Source organism: Anopheles ziemanni, chromosome 2, assembly GCF_943734765.1.
Source record: "Anopheles ziemanni chromosome 2, idAnoZiCoDA_A2_x.2, whole genome shotgun sequence".
NCBI lineage: Eukaryota > Metazoa > Arthropoda > Insecta > Diptera > Culicidae > Anopheles > Anopheles ziemanni.
In genome coordinates this window covers 80941334-80968255 of record NC_080705.1, presented here as the reverse complement: position 1 = coordinate 80968255, position 26922 = coordinate 80941334, and the positions used below count along the sequence as shown (strand labels likewise).

The following is a 26922-nucleotide window of genomic DNA, read 5'->3' as shown; positions in this document are numbered from 1 at the left end:
TGGTCAGTTCGGTGGGTTTAAACGAGGCGTTAAAAATGGGCTTTCACATACTTTCATAAGTGTTGCAAACTAAAATACCCACCCTTTTAATACCTAAAATAAATCAAATCAATGTACAATTTACAATGGTGACTAATAAGGGCAGTACATGCATATTATAAATATTATGTTGCTACCCTGAGTCTTCTATTTAAAAATGAAATACCATATTTTAATCATTTTACTGTTGTTTTCTTATGCTTATTATGTTGTTTCTTATTATATAATTAATTTATGCATTCCCATTATTTGAAATGCATTCTATCGAACAGGGTTTACTTTTATTTGAAATAACAAGAACTTTTCTCTTCACAACTGAAATGCAATATTTTCCCAGCAATTTAAAAACAAGTTAGCAAGTAATTTTAAAGAATGTGCATTTGTAACTGTGGAATCAAAATATCGATGAAACTTAACAAGGTTTTGTAAAATTCTGGACTACATTAAAAAGACTGATATTACGTTAAAACTGACATGAACTATAATAGATGTGAATAAAAACAATTTATTTAAGGAAAAATTGAAAAAAAGAATTCTTTCGAAACTGGGAACAGGGTTTCCGAAGCTGGTTGTTTGATACGAATGTGGTGTTTTACATCCAAAACTTCGATATTTTCCATTTCAGTCATTGCATATGGTTAAATTTTATTTTTGAGGTAGTTGATGTTATCGTAACACAAATTCCATTATTGATTAAAACATAAGCATTTTCTTTAATTGTAAGTTTTAACCCAATTTCTATCATTTACTTTATCGCCATGAGTATTCAGATATAATTTTTCGTTCTTTTGTTAGACTTCCTAGCAAGAATCAGTTGTCTAAAAATTGACTCATCGCATGAAAATGCTTTCAAATTGATTGCTCATTTCCTACGGCTCATTCCAAGCTTTACGAGATCCGAAACGAGCCAGAAACGGCTCCAAACGTTTCCCACCGGTCAGAAAGCAATCTCCCAATGCATCCACCCTCGCCTACCAACTCACACGCCACCCCCCGGGGGTAAAAAAACGAAGAAGTAATTATCGCAAGTCGCGCCCGCAGCTTCATGGGTCGTGCGCCACAAAGACGACCGTCTCGCGATCATCCGCGAGATCCGTCGCGAATCGGTTCGTGCGCGGAAGTCGCCACGATCCCCGGCCCTCCCACTCGCCCCGTGTCTCCGGGGTGCGCTTTGGAACGGATGTAATTGAGAAAAGAGGGAATCTGCAGCGAAGAGGGAGGCGGAAAATAAAGTCCATCGAGCGAAACCTTTTGGTTCCCACACTTCATGGCACGGCGGGCCTTTTGGTGTGACGACCGTGGCGAAATGTCTTCCCCGAAATTCCGGCCAACAGCATCATCCACGATGTTTGGCGACATGAAACACACCACAGCAACACCGGCTTATCTTTCGAAGTATATATGTCAGATTTTGAGTTGGTAAACCTTTGGTTTCAAAATACTGAACCATGAATGTTTCGATGAATTTTCTAGGGAGTGATCTAACTTTTGGTCGTCGTTACGACGATCGACCGTCGTTGCAAAGACTTTGCAAAGTCGTCGTCCTTCCCGAGGTGTCTGACGTTGGATCAACCGCACCCTAATCCCGGCCCCCACCCCGGCTCAGACCGGCTCAGTCGGGGAAAAGTCTTCCGAAACTGGTTCGAAAATAAACAAACTTTTGCAATCGATGTTGCGCCTCCATTAATCGTGCCTAGCATGTCCTTGCATTCAAGGTTCATTTCCTCCACTAACAGCACGGACGTCTGTTTTTCCAGCGACCATGACCCACGGTTAGATCCAGAGGAAAGAAAAACATTCCTTCGTGACGCCCACGAATGTATTACCATCCACGGTTTGCTGGAAGCTTAGACGTAAGGCGAAAGAAAAACATTTCCTCCGTGAGGAAAAGTTTGCGGTCAGGTTTTTTTTTTTTTTTTTTTTGGTGTACTCCTTGTGTGCAGACTGCTACCATTAAGATCCTTTCGGGTAGTTTCCGTGTCGCGCGAAGGGGTAAAAAAAGAGATCCCCGAAGGGAGATTCCTGAAGACCTGTTTCATTCACAAAATCCGTCCACCGCAAATCCCTGCCACAGGATGTTGTTTTAACTTGATTTAAGAAGTCTGCGCACGTTTCTCTCCCTCCTGCCCATCGTACACCCTCGTACCTCCGCCGCAAGTCGACGCAAGTAGTAATGAGTGCCAAATGGTCAAATATTTGCCTTTCACTGTACTCCGGGCGGACACTCTTTGCTAGGAAATGGCAACCTGTTCCCTGGTACTCTGGAGCCATCCTCGGACCACCGCGTTCGAGGGACCGGGTGAAAAAGGCGATAAGTTTTCCGCACCGACGACGTCCGACCGTTGGCCTCCGGGAAAGGGATTAGCCGGTCGGATGATGATGGATGATTTGTTTTCATTGGCGATTAGAATGCCAAACCTTCCGCTCCGATATGTTTCGCTGGCGACGAAGGGCTGTCGAGCATGTAAGGACGAGAATTTTCATTGAGAAAACGTTCTTCCTGCCCATCTTCCTGCCCAGCAAACGCAACGGTTTGGACCCGCTTGTTTACAGTAGAGATTAGGGTCAACGGTTTGGCAGACGGTTTCCGGTTTGAGGTTTTGTTGTTTTTTCCACCGGCTCGTCTGCGCCGACGTGCAGTCATGCGAACGGACGTTGGCTTAGGGATTTTAAGGTAGCCTTCTTCGCAGACCTTCACACCTACGAAGGAGTGTCCAGAATAAAATCGAAGGCACCTCCGGTAATTGCTATTCGACGGGGTAAACGTTTATACTAGCAGCAAAAATCATCTTCTAACGAAAACATTAAAGTTTGCTCAAGTCTTTATGCGAAGAAAGACGAAAAAAATGTATCAAGTATCGGTATTTTAAGATAACTTTTTCCCAGTTTGTTTCTTTACCGTTTTATGACAATGTTGAAACTGTTCAACGATCCATCGTGTATTGACATTACGTTGGCCAGAAATATTTATCTTTTTTAAGTCATTGGTTCTTGCGGTTTGATTTTATATTTTATAATTTAATATTTTTTATAATTATATCTTTATTATTTTTTTCTTAACCCTTGGAAAATCTTTATTTGTAAGTGTTTATTTTGATCACTACAAAATGTTTTATAATGTACACTCCCAAATGCATATTTTATGAACCTGGATGCATAGAAACGAAAAATATCTGAACATATAAATAAGCTAGTAAAGATATGACACGTTGAACCATTTCATTTTAATTTTGTTTTAAATTGTACTATTTGTCAAAACTGTCGATTTTAAACATCATTCCACCGGAACACATGATCCATCGTCACCCATCCATCCCACGAAATGGACCGTTTCCTGATCCCGCACGATCGCTCATGATCGCGTCAACACCAACGCACGGTCGAAGAATCGTCGGTAAAGTCGCAATCCGCCACGGACGGTGTTCTGCTAGAAAAAAAAAAAATACATCGACAAACACCGATGGCATGAAGCAGCCAACATCAAATCCGATCCCCAAAAACCTTCCCACCAAGCGAGAAAATGCCGCCCGCCGGTGTCGGGTTTGGCGAAGGCGAAAACGCTGGAAAACGAAACCGAAAAAAATCGCCCGTCCATTGCAGCCCGGTAAGCCCCGGCCGCGGAAGAATGCAATCAGAGATCGGTCGCCGAATGCAGCGGCACGTCTCATTTTACCGCCTTCGTCAGTTGACAGTTGAGGAGGTGACAAGGGTGCGAGGGTGCGGGAGGAGGGTGTTGGAGCGTGGAAAAGCGAGACAGGAAGAGCGCGTGATCGTGAGCTAAGAGGCGCGCGCGTTCCGTTGGCGTTATTGCCGAAGCCGCGCGCACGATCGCAACGGACGAGAAATTCTTTTCTCACGCTGTGTTCCGCGACGAAGGGACACACAGACACACACACACACAGAAACGCTCGCGCGCGTGTGCACCGGCTCATGCCGCCGTACCCCTTCAGCCGTGTTCGTCCCAAGCTCCATTCCGCAGCATCCCGGAGTATCGCGGGGGCCGAACAAGTGGCTGCGGCTTCTGCTGTTTGTGGCTCCCCTGCACGCTACCTGTTCTCACGCGAGCCCTTAACGCACCGCGAAAAACGAGCGAGAGAGAGAGTGGGAGAGCCGGTGGTGGTGAGAGATTAAAACGACTCTCCGAGAGAGCGACTCTCTCGGGCGCGCGCGCGCGTTCGAGCTACTCGAATTTTACGACTCTTCGAGCTGCTGATCGAGCAACCGCGATCGGCTCCACGCGCGCCACGGGCTCGCATCGCGCGTGCTATTGTTTGGGGCCGCGACACCTTCCCCAGCGCGGCGCGTGTGCGTGTCGACGACGCGTGGATCCCGAACCCGTGCTTCCCCTTCGCGATCGCGAGAGCAAACCTGCGAGCGCCACGAGAGAGCGCGCGTGCTGTGGTCGCTATAGTCGTCTCACTCACGTCGCGCCTGGAGCACGGCGCGTGTGTCCCCCTCCCCTCTCGATGGCGCCCGCCGCCGCGGAGGAGAAAAAAGCTCCCACCCCGTCAAGGGGTTTTGTTTTTCCCATTTTCTTACAAAGCTCCCTCAAGCCCGATGATGATGATGATGATGGTCATCGTCTTCGCTACCGCTGCGCACGTCCGCGCGGACTCTGATTTACTCCTTTTTCTCGCGATCATTCCCTTTGGGTTTTCCCCTTCCCCTTACCCCCATCGTTCGCACGGCGGTGGCGCTGCGCCAGTGGAACGCGTCGAGCGCACTCCGCGCGTTTCCTTTTGTGCACCATTTTCATCGCTCCCTGTTTGTGTGTTCCGGCCCGTTCGATTCGTCCTGCATGCGCGGCTCGTGGCCGGGGCAGCACACGCGGCTCGCGCGGCGATGGTACACGGACCAATTCGAGAAATGGAGAATGGAACAAAGCGAACCTGAAAAAAAAAACCTTATAGGGGTGGCTGGGGTAATACGCACCCCTGGGGCAATACGCACCCTTTCAAATTTCCCTTGAAAAACGAGTTTTGGACGCGTAAAAAGTAGTCACCCTGTAAGATCAAACTAAAATATGGTCACCCTGTGAGTTTGATACCTCTACATCAACAGAAACGCGAAATAAACGCAAAACAAAATCATTCTCAGCTCAGACAGTTTTTGTTATAATGTGACGTACCATTCCGCTAAGGAATATTAAGTGCAAAAACCGATATTTGCCCACGAGGAATACGAAATTTAGTGAATTGAGAATCAGTGCTTGAGACTGTTCATGAAAATTTCGGGAAGTATGCAGATTTACTCATATTTTAGTTGAAAATGTGTTCAACTATGAATGGGGGCAATATGCACCCAGTATGTCGGGGTAAAATGCACCAGTTTGTAAACAAACTATCTTCATTTGACAGTAGATGTTGCCTCTTTGTTGTGGTGCGTATTGCCTCTTTGTTGTGGTGCGTATTGCCCCTTTGTTGTGGTGCGTATTGCCCCTATGTTGTGGTGCGTATTACCCCTAGCAAAGGTGCGTTTTGCCTCAACCAGATACTGATCGATCAAAAATTGAAGTTTTTCAAAACTGAAAAAATTACGTTTTTCTTAGCGAAAAAAGCAAACATTCCTGAACTGGTAACTAGTTTAAACCTTTATGAATCCTATTCAGTGATAAAATCAACAATCAAGAACCAAGTTGATAGAAAATTTTATAGTTTTCCTTAAGGGGTGCGTATTACCCCATCCACCCCTATCCCTATCAAAAGCCCGATCGCGAAGCTCATTCATTTTTACTTTCGGTCTCCTTTTCGGTCACGTTCTTTTGTGATTCCTTTTTTTTATCTCCCGTTCCTTTTTTTCTCGTGTCCTGCGCCCTTTCGCGCTCGTGTCGCGGAAGGACTTTTCTCTGCACACAATTTCTGTTTTTTTTTCGTGCATCTTTTTTTTTGGTTGGCATTTTTCATTCGGACGTTTTTTTGCCACCGTGATTCATTCTTAATTCTCAATTTCTCCCGACAAGGGTGGTGAAGAAATTTGTCCATAAACTTTGCTACTGTCGTATAACTTTTGGAGAGAATTGGTTACTAAAAATAAAAATTTAGTTTGACTTGTAACACACGTAAATGGTTGATTAAATAGGCCAGTATTAGAAGTCATATTGTCTGGTTTTTTTGCTATTCACGTTATCAGATGTATGCCAGATTATTGTACAGAGTGTGTATTTTAAATAATGCTATTAAATACGAAGTTGTTCGCATCTTTGGGTTAGTTTTATTTCTACGCGCACATTTCTGGCACACGACTCGTTCAATTCTCACTTCCGTGACGTGTCAGCCTAGTTACATATCAGCTTTTAGGGTTTTTTTGTTTTGTTTTTTGTTCCTACCCTTGATGATCCTCTTCTAGCGAAACCCATCCCAAACGTCGTGGTAGGTAAAGGTTCTACCGCAATCAAAAAGGTTCAGATCTCGGCCCCGACCAAACGAAGCGATCTCGAGTGAAACGATCTGATCTTTAGTTCTCTAATGCTTTTTTTGTTGGATCAAGATTATTGGAAAATTTACTTCACGCGCAAGGCGTAAGCTTGTTACAAATGGTTTGATTAAGACGCGTCAAGGTTTTGTAAATATGATCGACGTTAATCGCGTGTGGATGTTATGTATGTCTATAATGTAGGAACCATTCATTGGAATCCAATACAGCTTCTAATGTTACTTCAGTAGATAATGGTTACGTAAAATATCCTGAAAGAAATTGCATTCGTGTTCAAATTCGCTAAGTCCTTCTTTTGAGCTCGAGATTTAACGTTTTCGATACCGGTGTCGCCATCTATTGGCAGAACCACTGAACTACTGCCAGCGATCGTTATCGCATCCTGAACGAGGACAAAACTCGTGCTTGACCGGAGGTTGCAAGGCTCCGAGTACAGATCGTTGTCCTTTTGGTTTCATAGCCTGCTCATGTTTCGGGGCTGTAAAAACATTAGTGTTTTAGGCGGTAGAAGAAAGAGGAACCCATTAATATGCCCTTGCGTCCTGCGAAGCTTGGATGAGGTGAGTGCAAGTGAGAGAGTGAGAAAGCGAGTGAGGGAGAAGGGCTAGCGAGGAAAAGGTACCGTTTCTACCTGCTACAAAGGAGGTTGAAGGTGACGGAAGAGAGCGGGATGGAATTTTCAACGGTTACTCCTGAAGGAGATGTACCCGTGAGGTGGAGAAAATGTGAAGTCCATGTGAAAACAGTGATCTTTCGAATTGGGATCTTTTTTACCAAACGAAAAAATCATTCCAAAAGTGTGCAAAAGGGACAACAGAAAGGCACGAACGATATGCTTTGATTTGTCGTGACAAGATTAGGGAAGTCGTGGACGATGAGCGAGGGAGAGAGAGAAAGAGCGAGTGAAAGGGCGATATGACAAATATCCCGAAAAAGGCTGCTGACAGTTCACGGGATGCTGCGTCCGCTGTTCAGCCTGCGCGCGTTGACAGCGAATTAAAGCCCTGGCGCACACACACATCGTCACCGAGCCACCAACACACCGTGAGGGTTGCATGCGAGGCGAGGAAAAAATCTCATCCCCTCCATCGAGTCCCGAAAATTCCGAAGGATACACGGGACTTTCGTCCTTTGCTCTGCACCCGACCCTTCGCGCGCTAGTGCCGCACCGCTCCGACGCGCCTTCCCCGCTCGGTAAGCCCCCTCTCGCTCGATGCGAGCAGGTAGCGGTAACTTCGGTGGCCCTTTTGCGCCGAGAGAGCGAGCGGAGAGTCGCGATTTTTTCTCTCTCGCGCGTACGTCAGAGGCGCGAACGTGCAATGCCCGGCGGGCTTTGGAGAAAAACGCATCTAGTGACCGGCAGGACCGTGTTGGAAATCAGATTCGTTCGAGCACTCGGCGAAGCAGGACGCGCTTCTCGCGGAAATCAAACACGGGACAAGATTGTTCAACACCGTTCTCAGCAACAAAATCGTGTGTTTCGTATCGCGTTTCGCTTTTCCGTTTTTTTTCTCCTTGTTCTTTACGTTTCTGTTCGCGCTCGTCGACGCTGCTCGCAATTACCGAGCCGAGTCAGTCGCGTTTCGGAGCTTGACCAGAGCGGATCGACGTGAGCAGACGTGGTCCCAAGCAACCACCAACCGAGCGGAACGAGACGAGTGACAAATAAAATCGAAGTGACCAAAGCAAAGCAGCATCAATGATCAACAAGTGGATTACGTTCGAGTAACAAGAAAGTGCCTTGGATTAAAAGCTGGATTAAAGTGTGCAGACTTCCAGTAGCAGCGGTGATGAGTTTTAAGTGAACGATATTTGAAGTTGTGAACTTGTGTTTTGTGAAAGGTGGCAAGAAAAAGCACAACTTATAAGAAATAAACAAGTGAGCCATTGGCTAAAAACTAAGGTTCGTGAGAAAGGAACCTGACAATAAAACAAAAAAAAAACACCCGAAGTGCCTAGGAGAACGGAGTTGTTACCCGAAAACTAAAAGCAACACACAGCCGTCAAGATGGTGACAGGAATCGGAGCAACCGCGCAGCAACAGGTCGCCGGTACGCCGGCCACCACACAGATTCCCCCGGCCGAGCCGGTCAAACGCTCCAGCGATAATCGTCGGGTAAGTTTTCCCAAAACAACGTTATAGTACGAGCTCACCGTAAGAGAACAAAACAAGAAAAGAATAGGTCACGGGGTTACTGGTGTTGAATTCTGTACCAGTTCGAGTTCGAAAAAAAACAGGATGCCACTCGTTCGTCCTGGTCTCAGTGTCAAGAGCAAAGAGATTACCCCGAGGGCCGTCGAAAAGTCGGTCCGGTTACTCGACACAAAGCCGCCATTAAAAATGGTTATGTCTATTTTGAGTAATTAAGCATCGATTTTTTCTTAGTTGGGCTCTTTTTTTGCCGCTATCTGTTGGTGTCGAAATGAAAACATAGACATAAATAATTTAGCGCTACCCGACTCGGCCACTTGTAACAAAGTAGTCCGTGCGTACGACAAGTTAGATTTTTTCTTCCTCGCAGTCATTATTCAAGGGTTAATCTTATCAGCGATGGTGAAGCTGCGGGGCGCGCGAAAAAGAAGACATGTAGCATGACTATCAACCCGGAACCGTTTAATTAATAGTTCGTTGTGTTTTTTCTCCCTTTTTCAGAGCAACAAACCGATCATGGAAAAACGGCGACGTGCTCGCATCAACAACTGCCTGAACGAGCTGAAGACGCTGATCCTCGACGCCATGAAGAAAGACGTAAGTATCTTCTCATCCGATCGGAAACGTGCTGTTTGAAGAAGAAAAAAAGGCTTTTTGTTTGCGAACGAAAAAATCACCAGACTTTGGTGTTTTTTTTCCCGGTGAACATTTGTGCGCCTCGCCTGCTCTTTTGATGGTCGGTGACTAATTATTCACGTGTTTTTTTTCTCTCCCCTCTCCCTCTGTGCAGCCCGCCCGCCACTCGAAGCTGGAAAAGGCGGACATCCTCGAGATGACGGTGAAGCATCTGGAGAACCTGCAGCGCCAGCAGAGCGCCATGTCGCAGGCGACCGATCCGAGCGTGATGAACAAGTTCAAGGCGGGCTTCAACGAGTGCGCCCAGGAGGTGGGCCGCTTCCCGGAGATCGAACCCGTCGTCAAGCGGCGCCTGATGCAGCATCTCAGCAACTGCATCAACGGCGTGAAGACGGAGCTCCCGAAGCGCCAGCAGCAACAGCAGCAACAGCAAGTGCACATCCTTCCCTCGCCTCCGAGCTCGCCCGAGCAGCAGCACCAGGAGCTGCAGCACCACCAGCTGGCCTCGCACCTCCAGCACCTCCAGCACCCGCTCGCGCCCCTCAGCGCCATCCAGAGTGGAAACGGAAGCGTCTTCATGGCCAACGGCGTGTCCGGCTCGAGCGTCCAGCTCATCCCGACCAAGCTCGCCAACGGTAGCATCGCGTTCGTGCTCCCCGGCCAACCCGGCCTGGCCAACCCGCAGTCCGCCGTCGCCGCCGCCGTCTCCCCCGTCGCGCCCCTCCCCATGCTGGTTCCGATCCCGACGCGCACCGCCTCGACCGGATCCGCTTCGTCGAGCCACTCGGGCGCCTCCTCGCTGTACGAGCGGGTTCCCCGCGAGCACACCACCTCGCCCTACCACGCCCCGCCCAGCCCCGCCAACTCCACGTACGAGCCGATGGAGTGCCACTCGGTCACCTCCCCCCAGCAGTTCCACCACCTCCACCACCAGCAGCAGCAGCACTCCTTCAACAGCACCTCCTCCTCATCCTCCTCCTCCTCGTCGTCGTCGTCCTCGAGCAATGGCGGAAGCCCCGACAGCCCCCTCTCGCTCGTGATGAAGAAGCCGTACCACGACGAGGACGAGGACCAGGAGATGAAGCACGACGAAGATGGCAAACCGTGGCGTCCGTGGTAAATTCCCCCCCCCCCCCCCCCCCCCCCCACCACTACCACCACCCGCCATGGAGTCATAAACACAACAGTACCTAATGTGTGGCGTGAATGCGTTCTCGCGTGTGTGTGCGTGTGTGTGTGAAAGCTGCAGTGCAGTGGAGCCGCCCACCCACCAACGAAAAACATTTCCCGTCCGCCGTTCACACGCGAGCAACAAGTGCAAGTGCAAGTGCAGTGAAAACCCGTTTGCCATTTCCTTCTCCGGACGACATCGAAAATGGTGCACGAAACCACCCACCCATCCACCCACACACACACGCCCACTAGTCATACGGTTTTCCACCGGATGGGAAAATTATGCATCTCAGTGGGCTGCTGGAAGTGGTGGGCGGAAACCGTGCTGTGCCTGCCTGTGTTTGATGTGCTTGCTGGGTGATCGTCCAAGTGTCGACGGGCGGCAGGAAGTAGGCGACGAAAAATGTGATGCTGTGAATAACTTTTAAGAAACAAACAAACAAACACTTTTGCAGGGCTAGTGTAGTAAGGGCGTATTTTGTGCAAACGGGCAGCGGAAGGAAGAGAGTGAGTAGTGTGTACGTTTGTGTGCGAGAGAACTTGGTGTGAATGGTGTTTGCCTGATAGGGAAAACCTCTGTAGATAGCGCGAAAATAAGGATCATCGGCAGAAAAGCTTTATTGATTTAGTGAGTACGAACGGAGAACGGGGGGAAAAAACAGGGATAGGAGGTAGAGGTTTCCCACGGCCATAGTTTTGGATTAATGTGTGATGTCAGGTTAGATTGCAACGTTTTATGTCTTTTTTTTCGTTCCCAACGTTCATTTTGATTGCTTATCCATTTGATTCTTCCAATGAGAACGTAGCGACAAAAATCACAAACGTCTTCCAGAAAGTGCATATAGGTCTTCCTAGAAATTCGTCGGAAACTGTGGCCTGCCACAGTTGTTTTTCCGTTCGGATAGCATATTTTGTGTGTGTACATTCAATTTCTTTAATTTTTTAATGTTTCGGTTCACTAGGCTTATCATTTTGGTCTTAAATTTAATTCTCCTAGATTGATGTTTTATTTAACTTATTTGCAAGGCTATTTCCTAATCCTCGGGATTTCCTCACGGTAGCTTTTTTTTATGTAAGGAAGATACAAATACACACCCACATAAGGCACGGTTAAACGAAGTGTACGCTATGCGTACAGGAGCCAAAAGATATGGAAAAACTAAATTCGCCAAAAAAAGGCGCAGCGAAAATCGATGTGAAAAGTTCTCTCTTATGTGAAGGAAGCCTAAGGTAGCGGTGTAGGATTTAGATGGAGCTGGCGTGTGCCGGTTTCCGCTTCCTCAGTATAACTTCAAGGCCAGAACCCCGCGTAGCTGCTTAGGTGGTAGTGTGCAACGGCGAGTGAGACAATATCTTCAAGCAATCATGTTGTAGCAATTGTGAGAGCGAGCGCGCATTATTTTTACGGTATCAGACCAGAGAGCTACGTTTTTTAAAACACTATTGAATAGATGTATATTATTATGTTTGCTCCTAACAATGGAACCGGGAGTTGCCCCCTAGCTAGTGATAAGTACGAACCATCCTATGTAAAAACAGCGAGTAATTTTATTATATATTAAAAAACAAAACCAATCCTAGCACCCGCCACCAAAGGCGTGGTGCGCAAATCAGATGAAAATATAAACAAAATCATACCTCAAAAGATGATACAATTTAAAAAGAAAACTACTTCCGGCGTACTTCTTTTGAATCCTGCGATTTGAATCCGAAATTCGAACTCCATTTGAGGGGAGAAAGAGCTGAAGCTCAACTTTATCGTCGGTCAAGGTTAATCGGTCGTTAAAAGTTCGCCTCGGAACGCACCGTTTCCGTCCCGGAGTCGAAAAGCATGAGCACAGGAAGCAACAGCAAAAAAGAACAAAATTCAGCATATCCTCCATCACGCAAGTGTCACCATTAAATGGCAGATTATTGGCGGACGTGCGCACAGGTATGGAACAAAAAAAAAAGCGGTGAGTTTTTCCCGCTGAAACTGCGTGTCGCTTCCCACAAGGTGGTGGGGAAATGGACCTCCCCCTTCCCACTGCACGGGGCCACCACCGTCGATCGTCCATGCGTGACACGATGATGGCGTTTCGCCGCTGACGTCAATCCGTGATGTGCCGATTCGGTTGGAACAATCGGGCTTTTTTTTCGTTCTGGTTTAGCCTCCCCCCAAATACGCACACACGGAATGTTGGAAGTTTTTGCAAATCTGTTTGTTTGGTTAGCTTTTTTTTCATCCTCCCGGGGGGTGACTTTCATACCTGAAGGGGATAAAGCTCAAGCGCAAGATGGATTTTGCTTGCCAAAACAAGATGGAGAAAAAAAGCACTGAACAACAAGGAATCGACAGGTGTGCGTTTCTTCCCAGACCACCTCTCTACCACGTGCCGTCGTGATTCTTCGACCTGGTAACATTTTAAATGTCATACAAAAACTTGACTTGACCATTAACCAACACGGTCGGAACTAATGAAATTAAGAAAAAATATTTTCCCCATTCAATCATCACCCGTGTGTATTTACACGAACAAATGCGGGACGTAAAAACACTCGTTATCAGAAGCACGGCCAACATCCGGTTGGGGGAAGTTTTATTTTATTCACATCAAAAGTAAGCCATACGTTCATTAAAATGCGGCCACTTGGCTTACGCGCAGCATATTTCATAAACACGTTGAAAATTATAGCTTATTACTACCGATTTCCCCTTTGAAGTTTGCTAATGGCATTCGTTTGTTTGATAAAGACCTGAAGAGCGATCTGGTTATTAAATTCGTGTACATTAAAGCAATCCTTTGATCAAATCTTAAAGAGTATGTGAGAGTGTTAATCTTAATATATTCCTTACTTAGAATCAGTTGAATTGCATCTCTGTACCGTATCTCTCAAGACTGTTAAACATGCAAATATGTGGACGTCTGGATAATTCGCCCCGCATAATGTTTTCCAGATGCCACGTAAACAATCGTAACTCTTTTGCCATTGAACGTTTTCTTTAGTCACGTGATTGCAACCCTTAACCCGCCCAAACTGTCCGGCACCCTGGTAAGAAGTCGCGTGACGCTAAAACGAACTAGAACCGGACTGCTGAGACTGCAGGATAGCAAAAACAGACTGCAACTTGCAAAACAGGCCACGGAATAAATATGAGAAGGTTGTTTTGTTCGGCACAACATTTCCGTTTGGCTAAGTTGCTTTGCGAAACACATACCTGCAACCTGTGTTCATACCGATTCACGAGAGTGCATCACGTGACGGAGTCCGAATCGTTATTCGAATCAAGCCCACGAGATGTCGCCGGTCATCTGGCAAGCAGCAGACGACCCACTTAAGCAGCACGAGACTTCTGCCCCCTTCCGATCGCGATCGATTGGACTTCCAAATGGAACATTCGGTTTTCTTCAGCGGTTGGTTTCGGTTGTAGCGGAATTTTACAACACGTGATCGTGAGTCCTTCGTCAAACACAGGCGACCAAATTTCAACACACTCCGGAGGAGGTTGATTGACCACGGCGGCTTTCTTCCATGGGACATAGAAAGTAAACGTATGAGACACGTTCGGGGCACGATTTTGCCATCCTCCAGATCAACGAACCCTTTGCACACGAGACGAATACCCTTTCGCGCCTAACAGGACCAGGCCACGGCGTACGCCAGACGTCGCACGTCTATTGCGTTCCATGTAATGCGTGAATCGCGACCCAAAAGTCCTCGCCAATTTGCAAACCTAATGACCACCGGCACCGGGACGGCACCCCGAACGGGAGACTCACGTGCCATGGAATAAAAAACACAAAGGGAAGGAAGTCCATCTCCATCTTGAGATCACCGGATGGGGAGGAGGAGATTTTGAATATGAAACTATTTCAAGTTAACATAACACTGGGCTTTGAAATTGAGGACAATATCTCAATGTTCTAGAAAGAAGTAAGTCAATGAACAGCAAGCAAAAAGCTGTATCCATCAGACGACAACTTACATCTTCTGCTATAATTGTCTTGTTTATTTGGCCATTTATCTAATGTTGAATAATTGCGAAGACTTGAACGAATTCCATAAGCAGACAGTTTTCAAAATTTTTAGTTTAGGCTTAAAAAACCAATCATTTAAATAAACAATTTAACCACGTTACCAGAACATTAAACAACCAAAAAAAAAACTTAAATTATAACCACAGACAAAAAAATGAGGGCAAAGAAGTACAGCTAATCTAGAAAGTAGAATAAATAAAAGCCATCAGTTGCATCGTTAAAAATAAAAAAAAAACAATTCCATGCACGCTTTGACCGTTGCAAGCAAAACATAAACACAAAAAGTTTCAAAACCGCTTGTCATGTTTATGCTTCGCAGTAGGAAAGTTCCCTAATTAACGGTTCTGTTTTTCGTTTATTAAATACTTTTGCTATTCTCTTTTCTGTTTTTCTGATGATTTTTCTAAAAATGAAATCATACGACAGAAGACATTGTAGGAAGAAATCAATTATTACCTGCTTTATTGGTACTTTCAATCTGTATTTAGAAACAGTTCAATTTCTATTTGTTAATTTGTTCTTTTTCTTTACTCTTTTATGATTCTTTGATCAATTTTTGTAAACATGAAATTATCATGTTACAGGGCACGTAGTAAGATGGAATCAATTCTTGCTTGCTTTATTGATACTTTTAATCTCTATTCGCAAACAGTTCTATTTCTGTCCGTTGATTTGTTTTTTTAGTTTTCTCTTTTCTGTTTTTTTTTTCATCAATTTTTATAAAAATGAAATAATCATGACGAAATCAATTCGTGCTTGCTTTATTGATAGTCTGAATCTGTTTTCGCAAACAGTTTCCCCTCTATTTGTTTGACCTCCCGGTTCGCAGATATTTATTATGTCTAGACCGGCTTATGCTCCGATGATCGTTCTATATTTTTCAATCCCTCCTCTCACCCGAAATGTTGTTTGTTAGCCGATGGCGCATTGCTTATCGTAGTAACGTTCGGTGCCTGTTGAAAACTTTGTCCATTTAATGGTAAACACAGGCGCGGAAAGTGCCCGCGAAGCACGCGCCGTAAACGGACCGAATAGAGATCGCGACCTCTCCTCGTTTGGCAGGTCATCCGAGGGAGTCAGCTCCGGTAGCCCGCCTGCAGATTGGAGTGACTCGCGCACATTGACGCATACATAAATGCCTCACGAGACTCACTTTCGTGCCATGACTGGCCCTCCCTCATCTGCGTCCCACAGTTTCCCCTCCTCCATCGGGCAGAAATGCATCCTAGACGGTTCTTCATAAAACGGCGCAAATGGCGACGGTTGTCTGTCGGTTTCGTTTGACTAAAACCGCCAAACTCGAGCGGGGCGCTCATCTCATAAACGGTCCCGGAACTAACTTCGAAGCTCACCGGGTGGAGGAAGGGAAGGCGACCTCAGGGTCCTCTCTTGCGCTCCTCATTCAGCTCCCCTTTGGCTGTCATGAAACGTCAAACGGTAAACGGTAGCCGTTGGCGCGTGGAGCGAAAAATAAGATTAAATTTAATGATCGAGCACCGCCGCCGACCGGGGGCAACGGCGAATCGAATTTCCAAGCTGAGGCTGCGCGTTTGCACACACTGCCTGCAGCCATATTTCACACGGTGGTAAGCGGAAGGCAAAGGCAAAAGGTCTCCACGTGCAAGGCACAGGCGAACTTTTTCTGTGTCACACCATTATTTATGTCCCTTTGTGACAAGCAAATGAAGCAAATCGATTCGTTCTTCGGCAAATGAGCTCATTTCAATAATTTGTTCTTATCTACAAATATGTTAACATAATTTGTAGACAAAACAAACCATTTTTAAATCAATCCGGTGAATTGTATTCGCCTGTTTACATTCGAAGAAATGCATCAAAATCGCCGCCGATGTTGACAATGTGCATGCAGTTCTCTTTTCACATTTGAATTACGAAAACGATCCGGTCCTACCGTGTAATTATCGCATTATATGCACATTTGATTTATTTTTCATTGACAAAAAAATAACTTAATTTGAAACGGCAGCCCGGTTTGGTAATCGATCTGGTTGCGCCGCACAAGATACATACCCGGTCCAAACCAGCGTTGCAACTATCCGCGACCGGTTTGGTGGCCGCACGCCACCAAGGATCGGCACGGATCGGTCGGATTTTAAATTGCCATTGCGCCAAATGACAGACGGCGCACGGTAGCCTAGAAGAAAACAAGATGACCGATTCAATTACCAGGCTGTAAAATCTTGAGCAGTTCCCTTACTGTTAATGTCAACCCCCCGGTTAGGTTGATGAAACCCTCTCCGCCCCGAACCCGCTGTAATTAATATCAACGTAATCAAGAGCGGTCCTTTTCGGTAAATCCTGGCGCCGTTAAGGTCAAATATGGAAGAAGTGAGCGCGTGCGGTACTGCACCTTCGCACGCAAATGCAAGTAAATGAATCATTTATTTGTCGTAAACTTCTCAACGACCGCATTGTGAAAAGTGGTTTAATAAAAAATGAATAAAACCCGTCGCCAAAAATCTTCCCGATCGGCCGCAAGTGGTTGCCCGTGGAAAAATGTCAAGGGGGGTCGTAAAATCGGCTGGCCAGTTGCGCGAACGAGGCCAAACTTGAGTGGTTTTAAGTGCAACTAGTGCCGCCTAAATTTGTCGTAAAATATTTATTACCATTCGATGCACATTTTTGCTTTCCAAAGCCATCGAGAGGGTTTCCGGCAAATCGAAGCGTTCCGGAAACGGGAGCGTTTGGGGGAAGAAAAGCCCGAACATGTGCTCTAGTGGCGTATTTGTGTGCGACCGACCCTTGGGTACGGCCCGCGTCCCCTCCCCCCGCAGCAACAGGTTCCTCCCTGGCCCGCGAAGGTGTCGAAAGACCATCGATTGCTTTGACGTCGTCGTCGTCGACGTCTCTCGAGACACGAGGGTGCAGTAAAATCTCAGCACGCTTAGCAGTTCGTGCTGCCACCCCAACACCAACCCCTCGTTGGGGGGAGGGTTGGGTGGTAAGTTGCCACCGGTCGGTCGGTCGGTCGGTCGGTGGAGATTATCGTTTCACGCTTCGATTTGACTTTGACAGGACGACAGACACGGTGGTTGGCAGGAACAAGTAAGGCAAGGAGGAGAAGAAGAGGAAGAAAAAAAAACTTAAACAAAAACGAACCGATACCTACCCCTTCCCCCCCCCCCTCCCTTCCCTGCCCATCCCACAGTAGGTCGGGTGGGGAGGTGATGGCGTTGGTTTTGGTCAAAACGTGGGAACGGCTCGAAAGTCGAAACGGTTCGCGCCCGTGGCTCGAAGTTGCGCGTGCGCGCGTGCTCGCGAGGCATCATTAGGGTGTTTCGGTGGGTGGGGGAGGGGGGTAAAGGGGTGGTCGCAAGGGCCACTTGGACGGGTCGGGAGGGAGGGCGTACAGAGATGGGGTGGGGGACGCGCAGCGCAGCGTTTCGCTTCATTTCGTTTCGTTACGCCGCAACGGTGGCTCACTACTTTGTAGCACTTTGTTTGGTGTCGCGCCACGCGGAATCCGCGCAATACACATACACACACAAACATACACACATGTGCCGTATGTGTGTCTGATCGATTGCGCATCCGCCAACCGGGAACCTGTCGTCCCGCCACCTGCGGGCCAGCTTCTTCCCCGAACGGCGGCTCGTGCGGATAGTTTTCCTTGGCGCGATGGATGACGGCGATGGTGATGGTGATGATGATGATGAATGTGCCCGTACGGCGCGATCGCAACCACCCGGGAGGGTGGAGGGAATGGAGCGAAGGGTCGTAACCCATGGGGGATTGGAGTTTTCTTCCCAGCCGGGCCGCGAGAAACCGGGGTGGAAATGAGGAAACTAGTGATGATTGTAAGTGCATTCGTTTCGATGTTTCCGGTGGCGCATAGAATGATGAACTCCAACCCCGACACTGATAGCTGCGATGCAACTGCTCCGTCCGTCGATAGCATCTCGCCTTAGCAGACAGACAACCTTGAGGTGAACGATGTGAAATGTGCAGCCATGTTCTGCGTTTCGAGCAATAGCAAAACATGCCAATGTCTGGAACGCTATCTGTGCGAGCGATCAAACATGCACTAAAAACGCAGATTAACTAAAAAACATTCATCCATTTGCACCTGACGAGTATAACAGAAATGGTATTGTTGAAGTTGGAAAGATTTCCGATTTGGTTTCGTTTATTTCTCGCTTCAAAGATAAATTTTATCCAAGAAGAGTGTCATAAGTACCGAATACAGTAGACTCACGATCATTCGCGCTAAAGAGTGGCATCTCGGGTAGTGATATGGCTTTATGAATCTTTGGGCGAGATTCATTCATATCGTCTTTCACCCAAGATTCATTCAGATTGGCTCATGGATCTTTTGGGATTCGAATCTTCAAACGTTGATGAATCTTTCGAAACGTTCAAGAATCTTCTTGAATCTTTCATGAATCTTTCACGAAGCTTCACGATTCGTTCATTGGCGTGGATAATGCGACAAAAAAAGGGGTCTATCTACCTTTAGTTTTCTGTTCTTTTAACATTGATGAATCTTTAGGATTCATGAATCTCTCTTTCAAAAATTTACGAATCTCTAAAACGACGCAAAGAATCAGTCACATTCCCGAATCTGAAACGGAATTACACAGCTCTAATCTCAGGAGATCAGCAAAATGTTTAACAGATTAACAAAATCATCATTTGACAAGAGGTTTATTAAAACACACTCAAATGTATGGTACATAGGGTCAAGATAATCAGTAGTTTAAATCAGCGTTATTGGGAAACTGAAGCTTCAACGGTAAAGTAAATATGCTTAGAGAATTTTAGAAGTTTTCCAAAAGCGATTTATCATGGGTTTGAAAAAATACAACTTTTGTTTTTTTTAAGTGAAATGTACAATTCACTAAAAGTATCGCACAAAGCACTTAAAGGTTATTATCCTTGGAAAATATATCCATGTAATATTACATGCATTTGATGAAATGAAAGCACCGTGTTGGAATACACATGCTCATATTTTAATGACTGCTTTTATAAGTATAAATAAAGCAAATAACCAATCAACTAAATTGTTTTCATTTGAAAACATTAAAAAAAACTCTTTGAGAATTAAAAGAACGGAGACTACATTAGAAAATTTTGCATAGTTGAAATGTTGAAATTATTCGCAAAATCAGTTTAATAAATTATGCAGTATTTCAAGTGTTTCAAGACAAACTTTAAAATAGTACATTTTCCACCCCCTACAACAACTTAACAGTTTATACAGAACAAACTCCTAGAAATAATCGTATTAGATGTGGGCTATTTACTATCTAAATTTACTAGCTAAATTGATCAATTTCCCTTCACTTCCCTGATAATAGCTTATTTAATTTCCTTTCCTTTCCTAGCGACGTGTATAATCGAAGCGATCGATTCAAGTGACAAGATCGCCGCGTGCCGCCCAAGTGCAATTGCATCCGGCTTGTCTGCAGCTCCAAATGCCGATTTGGCGTAGAATGTTTGCTCGCCTTCTGCACCTGAGCAGACGTGCGCCCCCAAGTACCCACACCTCAGCCCAACACACGTAAGGCGAATAATGGCATGCGCCACCACCACTATCCCCCACCCACCATGCCCTTCAAAAGGGGGCACACATGCGCACACACGGGCACACGCTTATTTGTGTCGCGCGTCTTCGCGCGGATCGCCCGGCGTAATAAACTTTTTTTTTATCCTCACGTCTTTCTAAGCATTTATTTACCCTCCCCTGCGTTTGTGTGTGTGTGTGTGTGTGTGTTTTTTGTAACATTGTACTACCCTGTGCGTCGAGTGTGCCACCCCATGCACACACCCCATGTGCGGCTTCTCCCACCGCCCGGCAAATGACCACCGGCGATGATGACTCGCGGCTCGAGAACGACCCTCCGGCTCGTGGGTGAAACGGGGGAAAACCCACCCCATGCCGACGGGCAACCATCCAACAACCCTCCCCGGTACGATAAAAGAACGCGACCACCACCGTGGCAGACAACACGACAAGTACACGGCAACTTTGTAGTAATTATGGCAGGTCCGGCAGGCGCGTGCAAACGTGCGATGGTTGATTCCGAGATAATTTTTCATGCCACCCGTCACCCGCCCGGCCGGGGGTGCACTGTTGGGGGTGAGAGTACGTGTGTGTGTATGGATGTTTGTGGGGAACGGAGCTGACGTACGCAGGCCGGGCGTGCAACGGAAACCCGCTTTTTTGTTTATTTAATTTTGATCGATTTTGATCATTCAGGTCTAGTTTGAAATGGTTTTACTTTCGCTCGTGGCAATAAATTTCATAGACATGATATTTCATTCTAATTGACATATTGCCACATTCTCGTATTATTTATGATTTAAGTATATTTTCAAATAGTTTGTAATTTCAAGATGCAATTTTTTCCGACCAATTCCGACCTCAAACACGTCGGCACGCGTTGACCGTTTTTCCTCCGCCCAATATTTGTCTTCTTCCGTGCACCTTTCAGGGGGTTTCAGGTTTTTGCCTAGCCCGACCATTTGATTAAAGATTGTCCGGTCGACGGACGGTGCCGGGCGTGTGCAAACTGATGGTGATCTAATGCAATTAGTGGACATGTTGCTGTTGTTATATTATGGCTCCTCTTGCCACCACCCTTTCGTTCGTTGCACAAACGAACGGTTTGCTCTAGCGCGTCGGAAGACGCCAGGCTATCGATGCAGTGGCCCCGAACGCAGTTAGAAGATTGATTGATGGCCGATAGTTGTTGAAGTTTGCTGGTTGTTGGTTTTGTTTTTCAATGAGTCAAACCGATCGTATGCATTTCGAATGGATCCAGTTCTCCTTTTTTTTGCCATCGGTTGTGGTTTGAATAGTTAATTAATCATAGCCAGTGTCGTTGGTTTTACAGCAGAAAAATGACATATTTGAAAATTATCAGCAGGAACGATCACTTTGAACATTCAACAAATGGTACAGAGATGATCAAATCCGTTGCAGATTCAAATTTCCTATAAAATAAGTAGCTTTAGTTTTATAGAGGAATATTATAAACTTTCCAGTAGTACACTTCGTGCCGAACAGTGTACCGGATACACGTCCCAGAACCGACAAGATTTATCATAAATCACAGGCCACGATAATAGGTCCAGTATTTGCTTCAGGATGGTATATTTTTCCGTCCAAGCTTCCTGTTTCCAGACACGCCAAAACGATGTTTGATGAACCGTTTGATATCCAGAACATGTCCATTTTGATGTTACACAAAAGCAGAAGATCAATTGATCTGCTCGTTGAACAGACGACATGTTTTAATATAAATATCATCGTTTCAGAATATCCTATAGTGGATGAATACCAGTGTTCTACAAAAGTCCCATTTTTGCAGCGGAGTTAAAAGCTACGATGGTCCACCAATCAATCCCTTCGCTCATTGCGGTGTTGTGCTTCGCTTTAGCAAAGGTTTCAATCACAGCTGGATGTCTCAACTAAATGCGTTGTTGATTATACGACTCTTTCGCTTCATCTTCACATAGGCTGGTGATATCGCAGTGCAGTTCGGTGACACGTTCAAGCCGTGCGGCGATGGACCGAATCAAATGATGCTGCTGGACCTCTCGGACATGCAAGCCCTCCGAGATGACAACGATAGTATGCTGATCAACGGCAAGGTGAAGCTGACCAAGTCGCTCGAAAGTCCCGTGGAGGTAAGTGAATATAGGACCCCCCTTGGATTGGAACATTCGGTCGGGATACTGCTCTACCCGATTTCCGCAGGTCAACGTCTACACCAAACGGTTAGAGCAGGGTGAATGGAACGACGCCGTCTTGGGTCGTAAGGTCCTGGACATCTGCCCGCTGCTGCAGGTTAGCACGGAACCATGGTTCGTCATCACCAGCATGATGGCTACCAAGGAGTGTCCTTTTCCGGCCGGGGTGAGACCGCCGTACCTCATGACGTGGGTAGTTCCGTTGGAAGTAACCGGTGCTATTCTGTTCCTTTATTCCTTCAGCACGAAGAAATGTTCAACATGCTACCGGTCAGCGGCTTTGGGTTTGAGATACCGCCGGACTTTATCGGCGAATGGAAGGCGTTCTTCGAGGTCACCTCGAAGGGTGAGACTACGTGCATGATGGCGGATTTCTCCGTCGTCGAGTTGTAGTAAACTTGAGCAAGAACCTGCGACCTGGAAGTCTCTCTATTCCGGTGGAGAAAGGGAAAGTGAAGCGGTCTAAAATAAAGTCTTCGAACTGCTACCACATTGACTCTTGTCTTGTGACCACGCCAGACGTACTTCAAGAACGTCAATACCCCTCGATTGGAAGCGATTTTGAATTGTAAAGTAGCCTGCGGAATGACCCTTCGGTTCGTATATGTGATGCCTCGATGAACTTAAGACTTGGCCTACGGTTCTCGGGATCACAACGTTATTAGTTCTCCTGTCCTGCGATTTGCGATTCAAATGAATTTTCTTTTCTTCGGAGGAGGACGGGTTCGACAATGGACCGGACATCTGGGGAGGCTGTCCAGAGACACTTATGTAAGCGGCGTTCTGACAAAGCGATCGATGCAGATTAGCTTCCGAGCATCGATATTCAAGTTCTGACCGATGGTTGACAGTTACTTCCCGGTTTTCAAGCGGGAGGACTCATCGCCTTTCTTCCTTACCTCACCGTTGCCGAGTTAACCGGACATTCCGATGGATCGATTTTTCTATAAGACTTTCTGAAGCCGATGAATATGCATCGGGCTTGAAGTGCATCGGATTTCCGTCGAACCAACGATCGAGGCCAAGGTTCGTGTAACTCGATTGGAATGCTTTCAGCACGAAGTGGCAGTGAAATTCGACATCTACTCTTCACAACTTTACGGTTATGCAACGTGCACAAGCTCTCTAGAGGGACGGGCGAACGAGGCCAGTTCAACGAGCAGGTCCTGAGTTTGCTGAGTCCACAGGTCTCCGAGGGTAACTGGGCAGACGCGGTCGACACAACCAATAACCCATGCGACGCACGCTACGCCTCGATGTCCGGTCAGAGCGTCCATCGTGTCTAACCTCCGTTGACCTCGTACTCCTCCGCACCCACCAACCACTTCCAACTCCAGACGATGTACGCGGAAGGTTCTCAGGTTCCCGATTAGTCGGTCGAAGACGTCCATGGGGTGCTACTTACGGCTCGCGACCAACACACACCAATTGTCTCGCCCTAAGTACCGCGTGCGCGCGTGTGTGTGTCTGTTTGTGTGATCATTAGAATAACAAACCCACCAGCGAGGCGCGTGTGCCGCGACGATCGGTTTCCACACGGTGGTCGGATTTGCTTTTATTTCGCGCCGCTTACCCTTTCCGAACCCGCCCTAGCACTGCCGGGTCTTCTCTGCGCCTGGGTAGAATGACAGAGAGTGGGAAAATCGCGCCAACCACATCACATTGGGGGCCGTGGAAATTATAACAATGTAAATGAGTTTATAAATAATTTGCTTTAATTGAACCGGGAGTCCGCGCTCGTGTGCGCGATTCGAAAGTGCGCCACGAGGCAGCGGCATCGCGCAAACATCCGCTGTGTCACATTCCGTTTTTGCGCCCTTTCAGGCAACCTACCCCCTCCCTTCCCCTCTTCTTCTCTTACACGACACACACACCCCGTTTGCTTTTCTTGCACCGCTAGCGCTCGTTGTTGATATCGCGATTGCCATCCTTCGCGCTGAGTCGAGACCCCGCGGTCGTCAACAGCTTACAGCATGTGGAAGGGGCTTGGAAGTGGGTGAAGTGGAGGGGTGGGATATTTACTCTACCGCCAGTACTACTATTTGTCCCATCTCGGTGGCCACGGTACAGTGTGGCAACAAAGTGGCGCAGAAAAACAGCGCAACGAAATAACGTTTAACCGGTTCGATACATTTTTCGATGAACTTTTTCAAACAACATAAATAAACTATGATTAATAAATTTATCCTTCAGTGGAAGAAATAGCACAAATTAATAATACGATCATAAAATATGGCTTCGTAATTCTTGACCACGTGTTCGACTTTAAATTGCAAGGAACGCCCTTGAAAACTGCACATCTGTGATCCTTGCTCCAGTGCTGCCATCTATGAGAAATGGGTGAAAGCTTTCGGTGCATCGGATCGTCTGCTCACTGCAGATCGTTCTGTTTCAGGAGATTGGTTTTTGTATATTTTTTTAAAATTACATTTACTATTATTCAAAAAAATCCATCATGTGTGTAATAACTATAAAAATGTCATGTATCAAGTTATTTTAGATCAACCTTCAATTTAAATACCAGTAGAAAATAATGATCTCTCTTTTGGCACACACTGCTGGGCACTTGTCATGGGGCACGGGGATGAACCGCGCCGTAATCTAAACAGTGGCGACGGCCACCGACTGTAGCTGTTGGCGGATGACTGAAGATGAGCAGGAAAATAAACCAGAAAGAAAACCCGTCGCGCTGGGAGGTTGCACTGTTAGTTTGTTATACATTGTCTTGCTCGCGGTTCTGCTTTGGCGAACGGTGAAACGTGGCGTGTGTCAGCGGAAGAATTTTAGGAAGCCAGCGTCACCACCAGCAAACGTTTCGCACGCGCTGCGGTGCAACCCAAACACGGTGCGAATCTAGAGATCGTTTATCTCACTGTCGAGTACGTGCGCTGGCCGCAATTATTTTACGCCTCGTAAGATTCTAAACCGTGTGACACGTTTCAAACTGATTTGCTACTGTGCGGAAAATATCGTTTACGTCCGTGCAAAGGCACTGTTGAGCTTGAATTTGGTTTTGAAAAGAACAACTTCCACGAGAGAATGTAGTCAGAAAACTGAAGAAAAAGTAATGCAGGATATCAGCACCCTTTTCAACATATTCGCATCCTATTAAATCCATCGGCACAGGACTGAGCTGAATCATTTAAATCCCAAAAACGGTAGGGTCACGTTTTTAACAACGATTTGAATGTCACGATTCATAAAAGCAGTGGCCGGACATACCTTCGAACTCGTGCTTTCAAATTATTCATCCTTCAGTTGCTAACTGACATTGCAGAACTTTCTTACGCTTTTCGATTTCGATTTGCAAAAATGTTCACCCGATCGCTCACCTCTAGGCAAAGACCTCTGGCTCTGCAAAGGCCGATGTTCTCGGGGGCGTTCCGATGAATAATTCTTCTGCCAGCCGAATGAGGCCAGCACTCTTCTCACCTTTTCGCTTTGTAGCTTCGCTTTTCGAGACGTTGAAGGAGGAACTCGGGGGAAGGTACTTCAGTGGAAATGGATGCACACTTCCAGCAGCTTCGTCCGGCGGTCGACGAGGGAGTCGATCTGCTGTCTCGGTATGACGAGCCCGGCCCCGGAACGATGAATTTCTTCACCATCCTGGGAGCTATGCAAGGACACGATTTCGCCACTGAAGGCTACGGCGTACGGGAGCAGCCGCTTCGGGTCGTTGCGACCCGCTTCCATGGTGTAACGCTGGCGTCGATCAACGCCGGCATCCGGACCGGTGATCCACAGTACCATACGCTCCGTACCGTGCAGACTAAACTTGGCGGACATCAATGCGAACGGCAGCTTATCGCGGTGTTTCCCGTCACCGAAACCTCTGGAATCAGCACAAATTTGTACCAGTGACATTACTTCCAAAAAAAGAAATACTCTTAAAAACAAATTGCTAGTTCCAACTGTACCGGATCTTGCCGCTGACCAGATATAGCTTGTGACACTGGGGAAGGCCCGGGGAGTCGTCCGGTACGCTTGGATCGACGAGAACGGTATTCGTTTCGCTCGGCCAGAGGTTCTCCAGCAGCACATTCGTATGGTCGTAGGAAATGTGCATGGAAAACAAGAGCAAACTGCACGTGTGGGTGCAACCACCTACGGGGCACCGGAACGGCATCCGGGAGATTCCGCTTTCATCGAGATGAGGCACCACGGCGGGGATCTCTTCCAGGACCTCGAACGGGAGGTGACACTCCTGCCCGTCGATCGTTGTCTTCAGCAAGGCATCGTTGGCCAATGATTGGGCACTGTCGTACAGCTCGGCTGGCGGTTGCCCTTCCTCAATCAGGGGCCCGTCGGCTGCCTCGAGCAATGTTTTCGAGAAGTTCCTCCGCTTGATTTTGCCCTCCGACATGTTGGATTTTTGGTTCTAAACTGATGAGGAGTTTGCTTAGTTCAAGGAAGTATCTAGGTCTGTGACTGCTAGGATTTAGACATTCTGAGAACTTTGCAGCTCCGATATTGCTGCGTTCTGAGTTGATTGGCGTGGTAACCATCGGTTCCCTAGCAACCACCATGCGCTATGGGAAACGACAAACATTCCAAAAAGTGTTGTGTCTAGCAATTAAAACCAGCTAAAAGTACTTCAACACAAGAACAGTGCTCATTACTCTATGTTGTTATCAAAATTAGCTGTTTTTGTAGCGCACGAACGCCCGAGGAACCGCTTAGTCACAAGGCTTTGGGTTTACGTTTGGTGGGTAAAAACTACACGTACACGAATTGATTAGATGTACTTAGACG

The 26922-nt window shown here is 46.8% G+C and overlaps 3 protein-coding genes across 3 annotated transcripts; 2 read left to right on the top strand and 1 right to left on the bottom strand.

Moving 5' to 3' along the window:
• Positions 1–8479: 8479 nt before the first annotated feature.
• On the top strand, positions 8480–10379 carry LOC131286498 (protein hairy). The gene is made up of 3 exons (XM_058315462.1): positions 8480–8587; positions 9125–9220; positions 9414–10379. Exons 1-3 carry the CDS (start codon positions 8480–8482, stop codon positions 10377–10379), a joined length of 1170 nt encoding a protein of 389 aa, XP_058171445.1.
• A 7869-nt stretch (positions 10380–18248) lies between these two features.
• On the top strand, positions 18249–22563 carry LOC131294516 (uncharacterized). The gene is made up of 4 exons (XM_058322563.1): positions 18249–18269; positions 21937–22107; positions 22178–22336; positions 22414–22563. Exons 1-4 carry the CDS (start codon positions 18249–18251, stop codon positions 22561–22563), a joined length of 501 nt encoding a protein of 166 aa, XP_058178546.1.
• Positions 22564–25662: 3099 nt separating this feature from the next.
• On the bottom strand, positions 25663–26533 carry LOC131294515 (uncharacterized). The gene is made up of 2 exons (XM_058322561.1): positions 26088–26533; positions 25663–26002 (listed from the first exon to the last, which is right to left on the bottom strand). The coding sequence occupies exons 1-2, from the start codon at positions 26531–26533 to the stop codon at positions 25663–25665; spliced, it is 786 nt and encodes a 261-aa protein (XP_058178544.1).
• Between the last annotated feature and the right edge of the window lie 389 nt (positions 26534–26922).